A 19,121-nucleotide genomic window follows, 5' to 3' on the forward strand; every position below is an offset into this window, starting at 1 on the left:
TGTTTTAAAAAATAAAAGTTCAAAATATTTACATGCCTGTACTTTAGACTTCTAAATCCTCAATTAGTAATTTTAAATTTTAAAAAGACATGTTTTAAGTAGATAAATTTTGCTTTCACTCAGTCTTAATGGGTTTTGTAGCTGCTGTGCTTTTTCTGGAAGTTAAAACCACTTTTCTTTAACGGGGAACTTTTCAAAGCCACAGAGAACAATTAAGCACTAAATTATTGTCCTTTTTTTGTTAATAATCTTTTTAAGCTCTCTATTTAAGGATGCGTTCCAGGGGTTAAAGTGGACTTAGAAGCAGAAGGGTGGACTTCTCTCAGAAACAGTTCTGTAAAGTGTGTCAGAACAACTAGTTAAGACTCATGACCTAGCTCACAGGATGGATGCCACCTGAAATGACTAAATTTAAACTTGAGATTCTGACTATTTTTAAGCATTTACATTTTAAATGGTTGGCCACAGATAGCTTAGGAGTTTGCCTGAGCATGCTTGATATGTATGTGTCAGAAATTATCATTAAAGGATTGCTATCCTTAAAAAAAAAAGTAATTTTTTTTCATACAGAGCAAAGGAGAAAAGCTAGAGCTGAAAGGGATGGTGTCCTCCGTAGATTGAAGATTATTATGTCATTATACAGTTCTGTACAATCTGTTTCCTTCTCAATGTCCTCCGTAGATTGAACATTATGTCAGGCTCAAAATACAGTTCTGTACAATCTGTTTCCTTCTCATTAATTCATTCTTTAAGGTATGCAAAAGCAATTCTAACTACCTCTAGTAAGACATTGCATTTGCGACAGTAATGTGCAGCTTTTTTTGTATCAAATCAGGGTTTTTTTAAATCAGCTTTGTTTTTCTCTAAAGAGAACCTGTAATGTTGTTTGCATTTTTCAGCCTTGTATGAAATACACCTGAAAGTCCTTCACTTATTATGATGACCAGAATCACAATGCATTTTTCAATTCCTTGTTCATTTCCTCTGCTATTTTTTGTGCACTGATTTTTAGTATAATCTGTTAAAGAAGGCAGGGCTTTGTACTATAGAGGATATTGGTCACTAGAAGCAAGTGATTGCCTCCAGTTTAATTTGCTTTCATGGTGGTAAGGCATTCAACTGGAATGACTTCCCACACACACCTTTTTAAAGATCAGGTTTCCAGCAAATAGAGGTGGGTGGATAGGCTGTTAGCTTCTAGCAATGCAGGGTTTTTTTATTTATATTTTAAACATAGATAATTCATTCTTATTTAGATGCTAGAAGCAGGGTAATGTTGGCATATTTTGAGGTTGTTTATTTTAGTTTAAGGAATCATCAAAAATGTCTTCACAGGGATATTTACAAAGACCATACTTGAGCTTTTCTAATTAACATTTTGCTACAAAGGAAAAGATTTATGTAACCTGAATGCAGCATGTTTGCTTAGTTAAAACTGTTTGACTGGTGTTGCTTCAGTAGTTTCCACAGCTCTCTAGCCTTCCATACTTCCGATTTTCACTGCAGAGTGCATTAAGGTAAGAAGATAGCTTTCATAAAGATTGACCTAGTTTTATACAGAATCGCAGGACACAGAACAGTTGAGGCTGGCAGCAACGTCAGGAGATTGTCTGGTCCAACACTCCCACTGGGAAGAGTCTGTCTCTATCTTCTCCACTCCCTTCCATCAGGTTATCTATACACATTGATGAGATCCCCCCACCAGCCTTCTCTTCTCCAGGCTGACCAGTCCCAGCTTTCTCAGTGTTTCCTCATATGAGAGATGCTCTAGTCCCTCAGACATCTTTATGGCCCTTTGCTGGACTTGTATGGACTTTGTATATCCATGTCTGCCTTGTACTGGGGAGCGCAGAACAGTCAGTATGTCCGTGTCTGCCTTGTACTGGGGAGCGCAGAACAGGACCCAGCACTCAGGTGTGGCCTTTACCAGGGCTGAATAGAGGGAAAGAGCCACCTCCCTCGACCTGGGATCACTCTTCCTTCCTAATGCAGCCCAGGATACTGTTAGCCACCTTTGCTGTGAGGGCATGCTGCTGACTCAGGTTCAACTGGTCGTGTACCAGGACTCCAGGTCTTTTTCTGTGGGGCTGCTTTCCAGCTGGTTGGTCCCCAGCCTTTACAGTTGCATGGGGTTATTAATCCCAAGCTGCCAGACTCTGCATTTCCTTTTGTTGAACTTCATGAGACTCCTGTTGCCCCATTTTTTTCAGACAGACAGGTCCCAGGTAATAGCATTCTTCAATGCAGTCACAGAATTGCACTGCGTTATATATAGGGGAAGGTTACACAGATTAATTTATCCTCCTTACCAGTCCCTCACATGAAGCACCTTTCAGGCTGTGGATGGAATAGTAATATAACTAGAGAGGTAGCTTCTAGGGAGGGGAAAGCGATTGGATTTTGCTACTAACCCCTTCAAAAAATCACACTCCAGACATCAAGCAGCAGTTCTGCCATGGTTAATAAATTATTAGAATAGCTAAAAACTTAGAGAAAACATCTTCTCTCCTTGAGGGCTGTAGTAGCGAAATGAAGTGAAATCTCTCAGAGCCCATATACTTAGTGATTCCAACCAGGGGACTAGGAAGCCTTTGATGTGATGGAAAGTGGACCCATGCAAGGCTGCTGTCTAGAATAGGAGTCTTGCAAAGCTGTGTTTTTAAAATGACTTTTCATCTTTTGCCCTCACAGACAAAAATTGTCACTTGTGGTAGAAACAGAAAATCTCATGAATTAGTGGCCAGAATCAAAAGAACTGTAAGTGCTAGCTCTGAGCAGCATGTCTCCCAGACAGTGCCTGAGGCTTTCTCAGGTGGTGGCTGTCTTTGGAAGCCTTTTTAGGAAGGTTTCAATATTGCTCTCTTCTTGGATGTAATACTTACCTGAGATTTGGGACAAGAGCATTCAACATGGACTAGGCCTTTCCCTCCAGAGACAGAATAAAGATCTCTTCGTTGACTACTGCTTGAAAGCTACATGGGCAAGCTTAATTCTGCTGATAGGGAACCTGAGGACAATTGTATGGGTTTCCACAAATAGTGAGAACTTAATGTTTTCTAGTTCAAATTTCTGCCAGGTGATGAGAAAATAGAAAGTAATAGTTGCGCTGCATGTGTTTGAGACTTACAATCTCTCACTGTACCTGCAGTCTTCATTAGTATAACTTTAAATATATAGTAATGTGTTCCAGAGGTTCAGAATTTTCTCGGGAAGTCAGATACAATTTATGGGCAACCACAGTCCTGCTGTGATTTTTAGGAATTTAGTATACCACGTTCCCACACACATACTTGTTATGAGTGGTAGTGAAAGAAATGTGGGTGTTTTGTTCATTGCAATGTGTAAACACCTTTTGACATTTTCTTCTGTAAATTTGCAAGTAAATGTAGCAGTTGTGTAAGTGAAGAGACAGGCACGTTGGCTTTACCAAGGACATTAACTGCATGTGAGCCCGTGCTGTATGAAAGTACAGGGAGCCTTTCCCTTCCACTGACCGTGTGTCCTTTGGGTCAGACCAGACAATGTCCATGCTTTCTTCAAAGACAGGGGGTTTTTTTGCTGCTTTTCCACATGTATCTCAGGCCTTGAACTTGGAAGGGTGAAGTAATGGAAAATAAGGTTAGAAAAAGGACTTTGAGATGTTAATTTAGCCTATTCTGATTGTCCCTTTCCTAAAGATATTTGTCCACTAGAAGCTTCAGCTGATGGAAATCCCCCAGCAATGTCAGGGGATCTCTTCCAGAGTAGTGGATATAGTGTTAATTTCTCAGGGAAAATTCCACCGTAATGATGATTGTGTACCAGAAAATATAGATACATACATTATAGATATCCGTATGTCTGTCTGTCTAATTGTAAGGAGGGCAGGGGGGACCTGAGTGTAAACTGGAATCTCTGGAATGATCAGGACTAAAAATATCCAGAAAAGGGTCAGTGGAGAGGGAACAGGAGAAAGGGAATGAAAGGAAAAGGAATAACAGAGATGAAGCAAAAGGAAAGAGAAAGAAGGAAAGGGAAAAGAAGAGGAGGGAGGAAAGGAAAAGAAAGGGAAGGGAAAACAAAAGAAGAAAGAGAGAGGAATAAAGATGAAGGAAAACGGAAGAGGAGAAAGGAAAGGAGGAAGAAAGGAGAGGATGGAAAGGGGAAGGAAGGAAAAGGGAGGCTGGGGTATCTGCGTAATTGTGTTGATCTAGTGTACAGTACAGAGCTCACAGACAGTGTTACTGGCGTAGTTTAAGGTGTGCTGAACTGTGAAGTTTTGACCTGGAATGTCTTAAGCTCGTCTGTGCTTAAGCCAACATATTGTGGCTTTTCTACATGGAGATGAACTCTCCCCCCACTGCCTGGGTTTCCCCTGTTCATCGCTGCATTGCACAAATAGTGCCTTTCACACAATTGCATCTCCCATTTTTTCTGAAGGTTTTGAAGAACACAGTGCAGGACACAGCACAGGGTATTTGTCACCTTTGTCTGGTGCCTTTCCTGACCTGTGACTGTCCCCAGCTGCTGGACATTGCTGAGTGCTGTGCACAGATTCCTGGCTGCAGGCAGGGCCCCTGCATCTGGCAGAGGTTTGGTTCCCTCAGCTCTCAGTGGGAGAGGAACTACCTGGGGCATACTTCCTTGGGCTGGTGTAGGCGTGTGTACCCATCCAAGTGCCAGCACAGTTTCAATTAATTCTTAACATACCTGGCAAAGGGAAGAATGTCTAAAAAAAAGTACATCTGTCGTCGTTTGCTTTTGAAGTTGGATTGAATTTCAGGTCAGCGCTAAAAAAAAAAACCCAACACCACAGAATCTTAGAGTTCATTTGCGGGCAAAGTGGCAATATGAATGCTTTTAGAGACTGTTTTATGTACGTGTTATCTGCCATTCGTATATGCATTTATTTCATTTGAGCATGAGCATAATTTAGTTAATTCTGAGCCCCATTTTGCATAGGAAATAAACAGAAAAACAATTTACTAGCCGAGTGTTTCTCAAGAGATCCAGATGCTTTAAGTGGAGTCCAGGAGTGTCATTTTTAAGACGACTAATGGTTTGAAAACTAGAAAGAAGGAAGCTCCGTAGGGCATGGCTTATGCTACCAGGCTCTGCTCTACTGCATGGTTTTGTTGTTAGTTGTTTGCATTTTGTTGCATCTTATGTAAGCTTTATCACAGAAGAGGGTTTCTCAAAATGGATTAATTTTGCCAACAAGCACTGACGGAGAGGCACAATGCTGAATGAAGATATACTAATTAGCAAATGTACTAATTTTACAGCAGCTGAATTTAAATTGTTTGTAATTTACTGCAGCGGGTCAAACGGGCAGTTTGCCATGCCAAATATGAATATTATGTTTGTAGCTTACTTCTGTCAGGAGGCCACCTACTGCACCTGTGAAGGAAGGGTAGATTTAACTCTGCCACGTGAGGGGCAATTCTCTACTGAACCAAGATCGAATAGCATGTGGTGTGATCGTCCTGTCTTATCCTGCAGATGATGTTGGTCATTTAAACATCTAGTTCTCTGACCCCCCTAGATGTCTGCTCCCTGGCTATCCTGGATGGAAAGCACTATTTCCTTCACACCTTCTGTTCACACAGTATCTTCTTCCATTTGCTTTCGCTGGCTGTAAAAATCAGCTAGTGAGACCTGGTTGTCATAGGATAGTACAACTTAAATGCAGTATATGAAACTGTCAGGTGAAAAAGCAGTCAAAATATGCTGCAAATCTCCTTTGCCTAATTCATATGTTACAGTACTGGAGATGTGAGTTATCTTTAAAGCTTCTTTTAAATGTGTTGGGCATATTATCAGAATATAACTGCAATGTCGGCATATTTTACAATAACCTCTAGCAATCAGTTTTATAAAGAATTGCTTTTGTTAAAGAAATACCCTATTTTAAAAAAGAAATTATAATCAGATGATGGATAAAATTTTTAGGTGAACGTCATATAGAATGGTAATGTTTAAAATGACACAGGTGAGTTTACAATTCTGTAGACGTTTACAATTGTGACAGCAATTCATATACCATGTTTGTATAATCTTTCATGTCTATAAAATACATTATAAATATTTACTGTTAAGGGCTAAGTGAAAGCATGGAATATGATCCTTGTTAGCTGCTACCAGCAATTCTTCTGTGCTATGGAGTGTGTTTAAATGCCACAAAACCAGAGAAGGTGTTTCTACTCCAACTACATAAATCAAGGACCTGTTTCTACTTTTACTAATGCTACTGGGCATCTGGCATAATGCTGTTTGACTCGGGAGGTTATGGTGGCTTTGTATTAGTGTAAAAAAGGCATAGTCATGATGTATTTGATAATACATCATCAATACATCAGTAATGATACACTAATGATGTATTTGTGTAAAAATGAGTGCCGTGTGTGTTAGATGAGGACATGAAAATTGGCTGGCTTGGATTATTAATGCTATACACAACTGAGAAGATTCCCAGAAGTCTGAGAGAGTATGTTGGTGATCATTGAGTGTTTGGCAAGGTCTCAAATGAATGCTGTAAATATGACATATAACTCTGATGATAAAAATGACTGAGCCCAAGCACTGTGCTGTGTATCGATACAGAGCGCAACCAGCCGCAGTGAGGCAACGTGCTCTGTGGAAAGAGAATAATGTATTTATGAAGAAGGCACAGTGATATGGGTAATGCTGGAGAGACAGGGACGGGGGGCTTGGTTTTTAAGCTCTGCAGAGAGGCAAATGACTGTTCCTTGCCTCTGCTGGCAGGTACTGCGCCTTGCGTTGCGGTTTTACCGCTGTTATTTTTCTGTTCTTTAAAGCTCTTCCTAAAGCATTGCAGGGGAGGGAGGGAGGGAGGGGGTTCAAAGGTCTATTTTGCCAAAGTTGGTGCTGAAAAAAAAGACCAGTTGTGTAATGGTTTTAGCTGGATTTGCGCTGTTACGTAAATGGCCAAAGCATTAGGAACATGAACGCAGGCCCCGTGTCTTCTGCGCTGGTGGAAATACTGGGGAGGATGTTGGGTTTATAGGATTTACAGAGAAAACAAAATTTTAGCTGGAATGCCAAAATCGGCGTCCTTTCAGCCAATTCCCTGGAAGTGTGTTCTGGCCAATGTAATGTTCAGAAATATATAGGGGACTCTAATGTTTCTCAATTAAAGTTGAATCTGTCTGCTCTATGGGGCATTAGGGACTATTCTCTTATCAGTTTTACGCAGTGTGAAGAACCTGCAGCAGAGAGGTAAGACATGAAGACATGGAGATGCTTTTTCATAGAACTATATAGGCCTTTGAATAGAATGAACTCCAAGGTGTCTTTTTTTCAAAAAATGAGTTCAGAGGGGTATCTGCAAAGTATTGTACTAGGTACAGTGAACCTGTACATAAATAGGTTCTGTTACTGAGCTTCTTTTAGACCTGGAAGTCAGGTCCTGGACTTCATTTTGTCGTCAGCCAAATTCCACTTGTGCTGAATGGTTTAGGAAACTTCTCTGCTAGGAAAATGTCTAAAGACTTGTTTGCAATAATGTAGGCATTTTAAGAAGTGCCCATATATGTGTATATAAACCCACAGGCGTTAGAAGATATGTTTTTTAATTCTCCATAAGCAACGCTTATCAAAAAGCTACGTGCTCATAATTTGGCTGAAGCACCATTAATAGCAATTTTAGGGTCTCATCCCACTCTATTTTATATGGGAGTAGTTCCACTGAGAGCAAGAGAATGACAGAGCTATGAGACCAGAGGGGGCCCCCGTGAAATAAGACCATTGCAATCTTGCTATGTCCAGGCACAGACAGCAGGGCTGAGGAGAAAGGAGACTCAGTGAAATCAATCTTTTTGGTCATCTTTGTATTCTGCCAGAAGGCATAAAACCGGCATAACCAGGGCTTCTGCTTTCTAATTGTAATTTGTGCTCCTTTGGTCACTGTTACAATGTTATAACCTTTATTGTCTTTCTACGTTGTGCATGTGATTGAGTCAGTTTATGTGACTCCAGGTTTCTAGAAATGTGGTACCCTGGTCTGAGTCGCTCCCTGCAGTTGGCCTTTCTGACTTGGTGAAAGCAGAGACAAGAACCTTCATGGAACGAGGCGTTTCACATAGCAGTTTTAGAACTGTTTGGGTCAGTAGGCTGTCAGATATTTTGCGGTTTAGGACTGTAAAATCAAAGTATTTGCATTGAGAAAAATTAATTGTCGATAGATCATTGTCTGAAAGAATAGAGCGTTACTTGGGGTCTGCCTTCTAACCTGTGGTTTGTAAAACAGAGTCCTCAGCAGAGAACTTTCAGCAGGAGGTACTGGTAGGTCTACAAGGAGGCGACATAAAATGCGATGTGCAAATGGTTAATCTTCTCTTATTTCCCCTCCTGCCTCCACAAGGTTATATTGCTTTCATATAACTTTAAGAAGAAAATACTCTGCTTCAGGAATTAGGCAGTGAGATTTTTTTTATTAATCTCCAGTGTATTTTGGTAGACATTTGCACAATCTTACAGATTTTGTTCAAAGGAGAAGTAGAACCAGTGGAATTGCATTTCTGAATTTTTCATGATCGTTTCTTCAGTTCTCGTCTGCCAACGCACACCACAGGGTACAAGACTGATTGTAACGTGCTCTCTTTTTGTTACTAGGTCAGTACTTCTAATTGTGAGCTTGTCTGCGTCACTGGGAGTATCAGATCATTTACTCGGAAGGAAGCCTCTGACATGCTCAGAGTTGGTTTACTCAGCAAAAAGGCATCAGTGCAGAAAAGCTTATTGATTACCCTGAGAATGCAACTTAACTGTACTGAAGGGTCTCTGTGGGTCAGAGCACACATTCTGGATCAGTAAATTAAGATGATTCTGTGTTTGAATGTGTATACTGTATGTGAAATAAGTTACTCCTAAAAGAAGTCAGTGCTATTAAGAAAGTGTATTCACTCTCTAGATTTTTTCATCTTTCCTTCCCTGTCTCTCCTAAAAATTTATTCCTTTAAAGAAATTTTTAAAAAGTAAAATTGTAACATATGGAAACAAATTTGATTAATTTTGTCTAATTTGAAATATCAACAAGTAATTTTGAAATGTGTCTTTTAAAGGTACCGAATATGTATATGCACGGAATAGCAGAGTTTGTGACCTTTTTTCTGTGCTTTAGGCAGCAGATTTGGCTCCCAAGTCAGTGTCTGCTGTGAGAATGCTTACTTAGTGTAAATTTACAGAAAATGTATCAAACAGGTATTCAACAAATCACTGCATTCTGCTTTTAAAAGGCTTGCGCTGACCCCCTCAGGGGATGTTTTCTGCAGGGGGGAGAGACGCAGTGAAGGGGGGTTGCTCTGGGGAGCGTTCTGCTTGCATTAGGATTAAACTGCACTTGGGGAAACTGCCTGTCATTTGTTTTGTGCTACAGCTGTTACATTTCTTAACCTTTGCTCTGGGGAGCGTTCCGCTTGCATTAGGATTAAACTGCACTTGGGGAAACTGCCTGTCATTTGTTTTGTGCTACAGCTGTTACATTTCTTAACCTTCCAGTGAATGGGATTTTAAGGTGTGGAAAATAAGGGGAAAGGAAATTAATTATGGGGATTCTAACCTCTCATTTTTAGTACTTATTTCTATTCTATTTTTCATTTCCAGTTACAAGAAAACGCACGAGACCCTGAGCCATGCAGGACAAAAGGCAACAGCAGCTATCAGCAATGTAGGAACTGCTATCAGCAAGAAGTTCGGGGATATGAGGTACAAGGATCTACTGCTTCTCTGGTTTTATTTTGAGGACAAAAAATATAAGTCATCTGTTAGCTCTTCCTTCTGCATTAATGTTTTAAAGGCCCAAGTACTTTGTAGTCAGAGTATTTTATAATATTCATGGTTTCAGCCAAAAAGAAGGGATAACAATGAATGAAGATGTAATTATTATTTGAGTTCTGGTTTAAAAAAAACCCCCACCAACTTCAATTTGAAATCCTTTTGGAATAACTTGGCAAGCTTAAGGAAATGTACAAGTAAAATGGAAGAAAAAATTGCTATTAGATCTTTACTATCCCAATTTTATTCATACATAGATTCTGGAGGCCTACATCATCTGAAGAATACAAGCCTGCCTTGGAGCCTCTTGTGGAATGAGAAATGAAAATACTATTTCAGGCTATGTTTTATCAGCTTTTTCAAGATGTACAAAGGCCAAGTATGAATGAAAGGCAGTTGTATGAATGAAAAACTTATGATGAAAGTAGCAGGAGTTGAGGTCAGGAGGACTGTCACTTAGATGCAGCTTAAACATCAGGCTTTATACAATGATGTGTGTTTAAAAGTGTTGGTCTTAAAGTTCCTCAGAATGAGAGCAGGAATGAACAAAGTGTACCCTGTAAGCCAACCACTTCAGTTTTCAACTTGGTGGCAGGATTACAGAACTTCTTCTCAGGTGTTTTAGGGAGTTGATTTTTTGTGATGAAATAAATGGATAAGTGTAAGTCTACAATATATTGCTTGAGCTGCAGAATTAGAGTCTCATTTATTAGAGATATTGGTATGCATTCGCTTTTTTGGTCATTTTGTAATGTTTGAGGTAGCTATATTCTAAGATCTATAGGAGTCATTTTATAGTATTTCAAGTATATATGGGGGATTTTGCTGCAAATGGCTGAAGCATAGCTCTTGGCAGCTAAAACTTATTTTTCCATTTTTTTACTTCTAATCTGAATCTTAAAAAATCTGTAGAGTCCCTCCTTTATACCTTTATACATACAGCTTAGTAAACCCTCTACAGAAGTACTGCTGTTTTTCTAGGTGAAGCTAAAAAAGGAAAATCTTCATCACTGTATGATCTACTACTTTACAATGTCTTTTTAAGCATTGCAGTTTAAAATGGAAATTCTGAGCGAGTGAGTTGCAACCAGGATATGACCATAAACTAAGAATTGTTTGACTCAATAGTTAAACATCCATAGGCAGCGTATCCCCAGAAAAGGGTGTCAGAATAAGGAGGTGTGGGAGTTCCACTTTCCTACTACGTTTTTTTTTTTAGCATTCAGCAAACTGAGAGCTGAAAACTTTCTAAAACAGAGGTTTGAGCTATCATTTAAAAGTCTTTGAAGGGTTTGCTTCATTAATTAATTAATTTATTTAAATAATTCATTTTAACATGTGTGATCTTTTGACATCCCTAACGCCTCATGTCTCCCAAGACGAACAGATAGTTATGTGGTAAAGAACTGTACAGTTTATTTGTTTGTTCATTCATTCCCTGTTCCGAGTCTCCCTGGCCTTTCCGTCGATGCCTTCTGGCTCTTGTGATGAGGAACAGTGGGTGTAGTCCTTCTGCTGTCCTTCGTTTCATTCCTGGCTTCCTGTGCTTTTATCGTATTTCGCTTCGGTTCCCTCTTTTCCAGGCTCAGGTTCCAGTTAGATGAGTTGCTTTCAGAAGCCTTTTCCTTACTTTAGTTTCTGCCTTCACAGAATCACAGAATCGTAGTGGTTGGAAGGGACCTCAGAGATCGAGTCCAACCACAAAAAAAAAAAAAAAAAAAAACAAAAACCAAAAAAACCCACAAAAAACACAAACCACCACCCACCACCTAAACACACAACAACAACCACCAAACCAAAAACCATCACCCACCCACACAGCACCCCACCACAAACCAATAATCTTGGGCACTAGAGCATGCCCTGAAGAACCATGTCTACACGTTTCTTAAATACCTCCAGGGATGGTGACTCCACCACCTCCCTGGGCAGCCCATTCCAATGCTGGATAACCCTTTCAGTAAAGAAATGGTTCCTAATATCCAACCTGAACTTCCCCTGGCGCAACTTGAAGCCATTACCCCTTGTCCTGACATCTGTAACTTGGGAGAAGAGACCGACCCCCGTCTCTCTACACCCTCCTTTCAGGTACTTGTACAGAGCGAGAAGGTCTCCCCTCAGTCTCCTCTTCCCCAGACTGAACACCCCCAGCTCCCTCAGCCTCTCCTCGTAAGACTTGTGCTCCAGACCCCTCACCAGCTTCGTTGCCCTTCTCTGGACCCGCTCCAGCACCTCAATGTCCCTCTTGTGGTAGGGGGCCCAAAACTGGACACAGTACTCGAGGTGGGGTCTCACCAGTGCCCAGTACAGGGGGACAATCACCTCTCGGGCTCTACTCGCCACACTGTTCTTGATACAGGCCAGGATGCTGTTGGCTTTCTTGGCCACCTGGGCACACTGCTGGCTCATGTTCAGCCGACAGTCAACCAACACCCCCAGGTCCTTTGCTGCCAGGCAGCTCTCTGCCTTCGTAGCTGTATTCTGGATTGTTTTAGAAATCCACGAGGCACGTGTGCTGCCCGTGGCACCAGCATGTCCTCTGTTTCATTTTCTGTTCCTTCCTAACACTTCCTGCTGTAACAAAGCCCAGCCCAGCGGGCAGGTCCTGTTGGTGCTTCCACGCTGCAGGTCCTGCAGCAGAGACCAGAGAGTCGGGGCGCAGATACCTTGAATGCCCTGGATCCCAGGGGAAGGATGCCTCTGACAGCTCAGTGCTGCTCAGGTCCTGTTGCTTGTGCTTTGCGAAGGGTGTGAGATTCACTGCAAAGGCAGAAATGCCTTCACTGTATCCCAGCGTGTTTCTCCTTTAGTACTTCCTTTGATTAATCATTGTTACCAAATCCCTTTGTTTGATGAGGCTGCTGAGCAGGGCTTGGGCAGCAGATGGGTGGTGTTTATCCCTTTAGCCGGGGGCTGGAAGCAGAGGCTGCCCATAAGCATGTTGATTGATCGGGAGTCTCGTTTCTAGTAGCTTTCTTTGATCAAAATGATTACCTGGAACCTGGTTGGGAATTTTTCAGGAAAATCTGAACTACCAGCACTGCTGTATTTTGTGGATGCTTCCTGTTTTCAGTTAAGTTCTCAGACAGAGCTTTCCTGGGGCTCAATGATGGCATGACTTGGGCCTCCTGCATCTGCTGAACGTCCTGAGCCTGGAGCAGTGGTCAGTGGGCTTCCCTCGGCAGCAGAGCTGGCCTAAGACCTTGGCTCAGGTTGGACAGATGCAGTTCGGGGCCGGGGGGAGGGTCACACTGTAAACCTTATCAATTAAATGACCTGCTTTAAAAATCTTCCCCTCTCCCACTCCAGTGCCAGGCCTGTGCGTGGCAGTAAGCTGTAAGGGGGCACGCCTTCTTTGTTTCATTGTTTGCTTGCTTTTTTGCTCATCCGAGTCATTTTATTTCTGTGATCTAGTAGATGGATTATCACCACCCCCTCCCATGATGCTGATTTAAACACACACCGGGCTCTGGCTTAATTCTCTTGGTTAGGCATTAAGGGTGATAGTCACCAGTGACATCCAGATGCAAATCCCTGTGCTGCTTTCATTCAGAGCAGACACTCAAATTTCTAAAATCCAGATGGTCGTCGTAATTCCCAGTATGTTCAGCAGGCTGCTGTGTTTGGCCTTTGCCCCCTGACTGTGCCCATGGGGATTTTCAAAGCACTCGTAGTCAACCTGACTCTAAATATTGAAGCCTGCCTTCTTCATGAAACACAATTCTGCTTCCCAGGTTGCTTGCTATGTCAACTCTACCACATGGGGCATGGATTTCTGTTCTGAACATGCAGGGTCTTAATTTTCACCTTGTATTCTCTCTAAAAATATTACTAAAGTATCATATATCAGCAACAGGCCAGATTGTGGTGGCTGAATGTACCATTTTGCTGTGTTAGAATTCAAGGCGATGAAGAAAGAAAAATGACAAAATTCTGTGTGTCCCAAAGAACAGAGGAGCCAATCTTTGGGGAAAAAATGCTTTTCATGCAGCCGCCGTGCTTCTCTTTTATCCCTACCGCAGCTTCCCGGCGTCACAACTCTCTAATTCGTTTTGTGCATGAATAATCAGCAGTGTTTTACACCTTCTAAATTTTGTATTAATTATTAGTGCTTGTGAGGTCTCATTACGGTTGTAATGCATTCTATTTAATATCATCCTGTTACTAGAAATACCAGAAACGCGTATAAAAACAGTGTACAGATACTTCTGCTTTAGCATACAAACCAGGCACTGGTAATATAGCTAAGGTAATAGACTCTGCCTGAATAGCTCTTGTGATTAATGATATCCCAGCAGGATTTTCTGTCACCCCTCCACTCCCAGCTCGTATTGTCTCCTTTAACATTTTCTGCTGTAGAGAAAGAAGGCAAAGGGGAAGAGGGGAGCCCCAGATGACTCATGGCCTCAGGTCTCTCAGCAGTAGAGCTCACACTAACGTTACAAGGTGGCCCTTGCCATGTAGGCCACAGATGTGACACGGAGCTGAGGGTCTTTATCCCTTGCTCCTTTGCATACTGGTAACGCTTGGATTTTTTCATGCAGCACTGCTGGACGACTCTCCAGCTGCCTGTGTGGATCTCAGAGTCTCATCCCCACTGATGGCCTTTTTAGTAATAAGTTGTGATACCAACAGGGAGACTTTCCGATTTTTTTGTTTGCTTTAAAAAAAAAATCATAAAAATATAAAACTACGTATACTACACTACTGCGTGCACACTGCCACATATATTACTACTACGCAAGAAAATGTATTTAAAGGTTAGGCTAACAAAGGCATGCATGTAAATTAGGATGTCAGCAGCTATACTGCTTATACATCCTTCATTCAGCTGTCTTGTACATTCTCTTTAATTACACGATAGCACAGACCCCTTTCACATTCAGTGCCTGGGATGAGCCAGCTCTAAAGATGAATAAAGATAATATAATGCCTCATTCCTGCCAGGAGCTGGAAAACGTGTGTGGAAAGAGACAGAAGATTTCAGGGAGGAAGAGTTTGGGAGCAGGAGTGTGGCAGCAGAATGTGTCCCTCAGAGATGATGGGAGTTAGCGCAGAGGCACATGAGGTCCCAGGGAGGTGGAGGAAGAAAACGTTCATCCCTCTGGAAAGAGGTTCTGGGAAGTTCTGGGAAATACAAAGCAGATACTGGGGGAATGTATTAACCTGTTAGTGTCTAGAAGATAGCGGGATTACAAAAACATTAAAGGGTTTAAAGAACAATTATGTTGAACTGACAGCACTTGTCATAGAGGACGGAGGGGAGGCGGGAGATGTGATAGAGCTTGACTGTGGTAAAGTCTGTCCATACTGTTTTCACTCCTGCCAGTGAACTAGAGAGACAGAGTTTAGGTGTGACTGATTTAGCAGGAAGAGGACAATAGGGAGTTGAAAATTATTTTCAAAGACCGGGTCTCAGTAGCTCACCACAATGCTGGAATTTGTGGGCATCTGTCCCGAGTCTGTTACTCTTCAGATTCAGGATTGCTCTGCTGGGCTCTCATGAGGGCTCGGCTGAAGTATTCAGGCCAGTGCAAGGAGGGCACTGCCCTCAGAAGGGTGTGCAGATGAACTGGAAGGAATGGGGAGAAAAATTAAAAAAATTAAAAATCAGCTTCAGAAAATACAGCCAGTTGAGAGTGTTTGAATGAGCTGGCTTTTAGGCTGAATAATGAAAGGAGAGGGAGGAGGTAGTGAGGTAACGTGAGAGGTCAGGAAAAGCGTTCAGCTATAAATCTGAACAGGGGCACAGGTGATTTCTGAAGGCTGTGGAATCTCTTTCACTGGAGGTTTTTAGAAGCAGGTTAGGCCAATGTCTGTTGGAGATGGCTGAGGTATAATTCATCCGCTTTAGTGCTGCGGGAGCTGACTTTTGCTGCGCCTTTATTGTTGTGCCTTTTGAGGGGTTTTGTTGTGGTGGTGGAGCGTTGCACAACCTTTTGCTGTGCGTTTTATGGGATTTCCATGATCTGGGGATGTTCTGGGCACTTTAAACTGTTGCTGTTTCTGGGATTTCCATGATTGGGGATGTTCTGGGCACTTTAAACTGTTGCTGAACTCATTGGGAGCTGAATTCCTTGACATACTGTAGCTGTCATATCCAAAGCTACCGTTCTTAAACCTCTGTGTCTCTGATATCCCCTACACAGGAAATAGTAATATATTCCCTCGCTTCAGAGTGTAATTCCATAGGCATTTCTTTTGCTGATCAGTGAAGCAGTTGTTTCTTCTCATTTCTACTGACACTCACCCCTTCGTTTGTGCTGGTTTTCAGAGTTCCACAGTCACAGAGGTTTCCAGTAATGAATATGGGTGTACAAGTCATCTGTATTAGCAGGGAGAAGGGGGTGGCTGCTACTGGGCGTCAGCAGGCAGTAGCAGGAGGCCGTACTGTGGTACTTAGGCCATTCTAAGCAGAAATGTGTTGTGGAGATAAATCCATGAATGTTTGAGAAGCAGCAGTACGTGAGATGATGTGCCCCGCAAATAACCCTGAAGAAATCAATGCTTTCCTTCAGAGCAAGGTGTGAATGTTGTTCAGTAAATAATGCATCACACCAGGCATTGAAAAAGGATGTGAAAAGTAAGTATTGAAGAGGTGTTCATTAAGTGTGCGCCGTCTCTCTGGCTCACTGCGCGAGGCAGGTGTTCCCTTGAAGTGGTCTGTAATTAAGGACTGCATCAGTAACAGGCAGATGAAGGAGAGGCTGTCTGCCTCCTCCTTTTGTGACTTTGGAACCTTAATGACATCCTTTGAAGATCGTGTATCAGTGTGTCTCTCCCCGTTCTGCTGCCTTAATTAAGTTTCTTGTGAGCTGGAAAACAGTGTCAAAGTGTTTCAAGCATTGTTTTCAACAGGGAAGTAGTGTTTTAGAAAATGTCATTTTAGGAATTAAAAGCCCCTTATTTTTTTCCATACCCTTCTCAATGGATTAAGAAATCCAGAGGGGGAAAAAGACATTTGCTGCTGAGATACATGTAAAATTCCAGTTCGCCTATAATTTCTGTTTAATGAGATTAAGGTAGGATTTTGGGAGGGAAATCCAGTTATCGTTGTTTAAATCTGATCTAATGAAGAGAACACACATTTTTGCAGATAGAAGGTCCATTCTTCTCTGCACACAGAATAGGGAACTGCGTGGTGAAGGAGTGTGTGAAAATTCTTCCTTTGAAGGAATCTCAACCCGTTTGTGTTCTAGTGTGATTTCCAGTGTCAGGATTTGAATGCAAATTATTTTCTTTTTCTCCTCAGGCAGTTTGCCATGCTACAGATATATATATGTATTTTTTTTTGTTGCATCTTCATAATAATACTTTTAACTCTTGCTTTTCTTTCCTTGTGCATCCACCACAGATCGCATTCAATTGGGTAAGACACATTCCTCTCCTTGAATAACGCCTCTGTATTTGGCAGGATGTGTTTGATGGAATGTAATGCACTAACCTCTTCCCTTTTAGCATCATTGAATACCATAAAAACATACGCTGCTTACACTGTAATGCCTCATTTTTACAGCATGGTGAGTATAAGGAGGAAAGGACTGGACTAAGGGGCTCGAGTGTGTTTGCCTTGCTCTTGAGTAGATTAGTCTCAAATTCAAATAACGAACACATTCAAAAGATGTTGCTCTCTGGAAAACCTATTTATACGTAATCCCATTCTCTCAACCATCTTCTTCTGTCAGAGGTTGGAACATAAACAACAAACACTCAGTAAAAATTCTGTTCAGCCAGTAGAGTTCTATAAAGATTGTATAAAGACTTAATTAACCTCCTCTTCAACAAAGCAAAAGTATCTTAGTTGTGAAGAGTGTATAAGGAGACTCGTTGGAAGCCTTGAGTCCTGGGGAAATTGCCAGTAGGTGGCCAAGTTCTTAATGTGATTAAAGGGGTCTGTGTATTTAGAGCTTGAATTTACGGATGCTGTAAAACACTTCAGTGTATGATGAATTATAAAACAATTTCAGGTGTGCTGAAAGGTTCTCTGAGTGGTGTGGCTTTACTTCAGCTCACCCAGCAGAGGGGCTGAGCAGCCCTGGATGCCCTGCAGCCCCTCTGGTCACCAGTGCACACACAGCTCCAGAACAGCGTTTCTGTTCAGCAGGTGACCCCTTGGTCGTGGCCTCTTCATTCACTGAGAAAACTTCAAAATGGGGCATGGATTGACCTTTCTATCTCACTCTGACATGAAACCAAATCGTAATGTATGGCAACCTTTGTCAGGAGGGCTCTCTGCCTCTGCACCAGTCACCATCACAGACATGTCTGTCTCTTAAAAAGCTTAATGTTTTTGGCTTCTAGTAAAAGAAAGAGGATGTTGTCCCTGTTCCTATAACTTGCCATCCTTACCTCTGCAAAGAAATTAAAAGATGAACTCAGTGAAATGTGCAGAGTATTCGGATTGTCTGTCACATGCCATCTCTCAGCTGTGCAAATTTAATTTGGCACAATGTAATCTTCTTACTTAGACCTTCCTATTTGGAATGTTTTGCTATTAGAAGAGGAGCAGCCAATGCTGTAATACTTCCAAATTCTTATTTTTGCCTATTTGTCATGTGTTACGAGACTAAAATGGCAAGCATGCTTGGTTAGTTTAACTGGGATTGTTAGAGATTTGCTGCACTTGTGAAATGTTTGGGCTAATCTTTTCTAAGTCTTAAAAATGATGTGAAAAATTGAACATGAAACATTTGCATTGTCTGCTGTCAGTTCTTGTCTATCTGAGCTTAGCAGAAGCCTTAAAATACACACAACAGCAAGCAGTTCATGTCAGATCTCTCTGTCCCACCTGCTTGCCAAATAGCTCGATCCTCCTCTCGCCCCCGTTTCTGAATCTTTAATCTGGAAAAAAAATATCTTGTGTGTGTGTGTGTGTGGACACAGTGCTGCTCTGAATTCGTATCGTTTAGCACACACACATATGTGTTCTTTATATCAGAGCTTTCATTTTTTAATGCTGTAATCATGCTTTGCTTGATGGCAGCCAAGTGTTGGTGTCCCTTCAAGTAAAGCTCTCGCTGTTCTCCATCAGGACAGGCTGCAGCTGGCGGTCAGTGCTGAACCCAATTTTTGAAACAGTACATAGTCTCAGTGCACCATTACTTATAATGTTATTGTAAGTAAGTATACATAAGTATATATATAAAAGTATACATTTTAATGTAGTTATAATGTCCTTATGGACAGTTCTTACAGTTCAAATACAGACTCATAGTCAGAAGGGGCGTGATGCTTCCCAGCCGCAGGGACGGGGTGACGCTATGAGGGCAGAGCTGGCTTTGGTGGCTTCCTCAGGTGGAAGGAAGAACGTGGCTAATGTAAGTCAAGCCGTTAGGGTGAGTGGCCAC

General features: G+C 41.7%; 1 protein-coding gene across 4 annotated transcripts in view; it reads left to right on the forward strand.

The window, feature by feature from the left end:
- The window catches only part of TPD52L1 (tumor protein D52-like 1), a 54,283-nt gene that overhangs the window by 28,021 nt on the left and 7,141 nt on the right, over window positions 1–19,121 (forward strand). For 3 of the 4 annotated variants that reach the window (XM_014966356.1, XM_014966359.1, XM_014966357.1), the window contains exons 4-5: window positions 9,604–9,705; window positions 17,129–17,143. In XM_014966356.1, coding sequence (XP_014821842.1) covers window positions 9,604–9,705; window positions 17,129–17,143 — 117 coding nt within the window. The remainder of the gene's footprint in view (window positions 1–9,603; window positions 9,706–17,128; window positions 17,144–19,121) is intronic. The other variant, XM_014966358.1, reaches the window with a different exon arrangement.

This window comes from Calidris pugnax, unplaced genomic scaffold, assembly GCF_001431845.1.
Source record: "Calidris pugnax isolate Ruff unplaced genomic scaffold, ASM143184v1 scaffold31, whole genome shotgun sequence".
Taxonomy (NCBI): domain Eukaryota; kingdom Metazoa; phylum Chordata; class Aves; order Charadriiformes; family Scolopacidae; genus Calidris; species Calidris pugnax.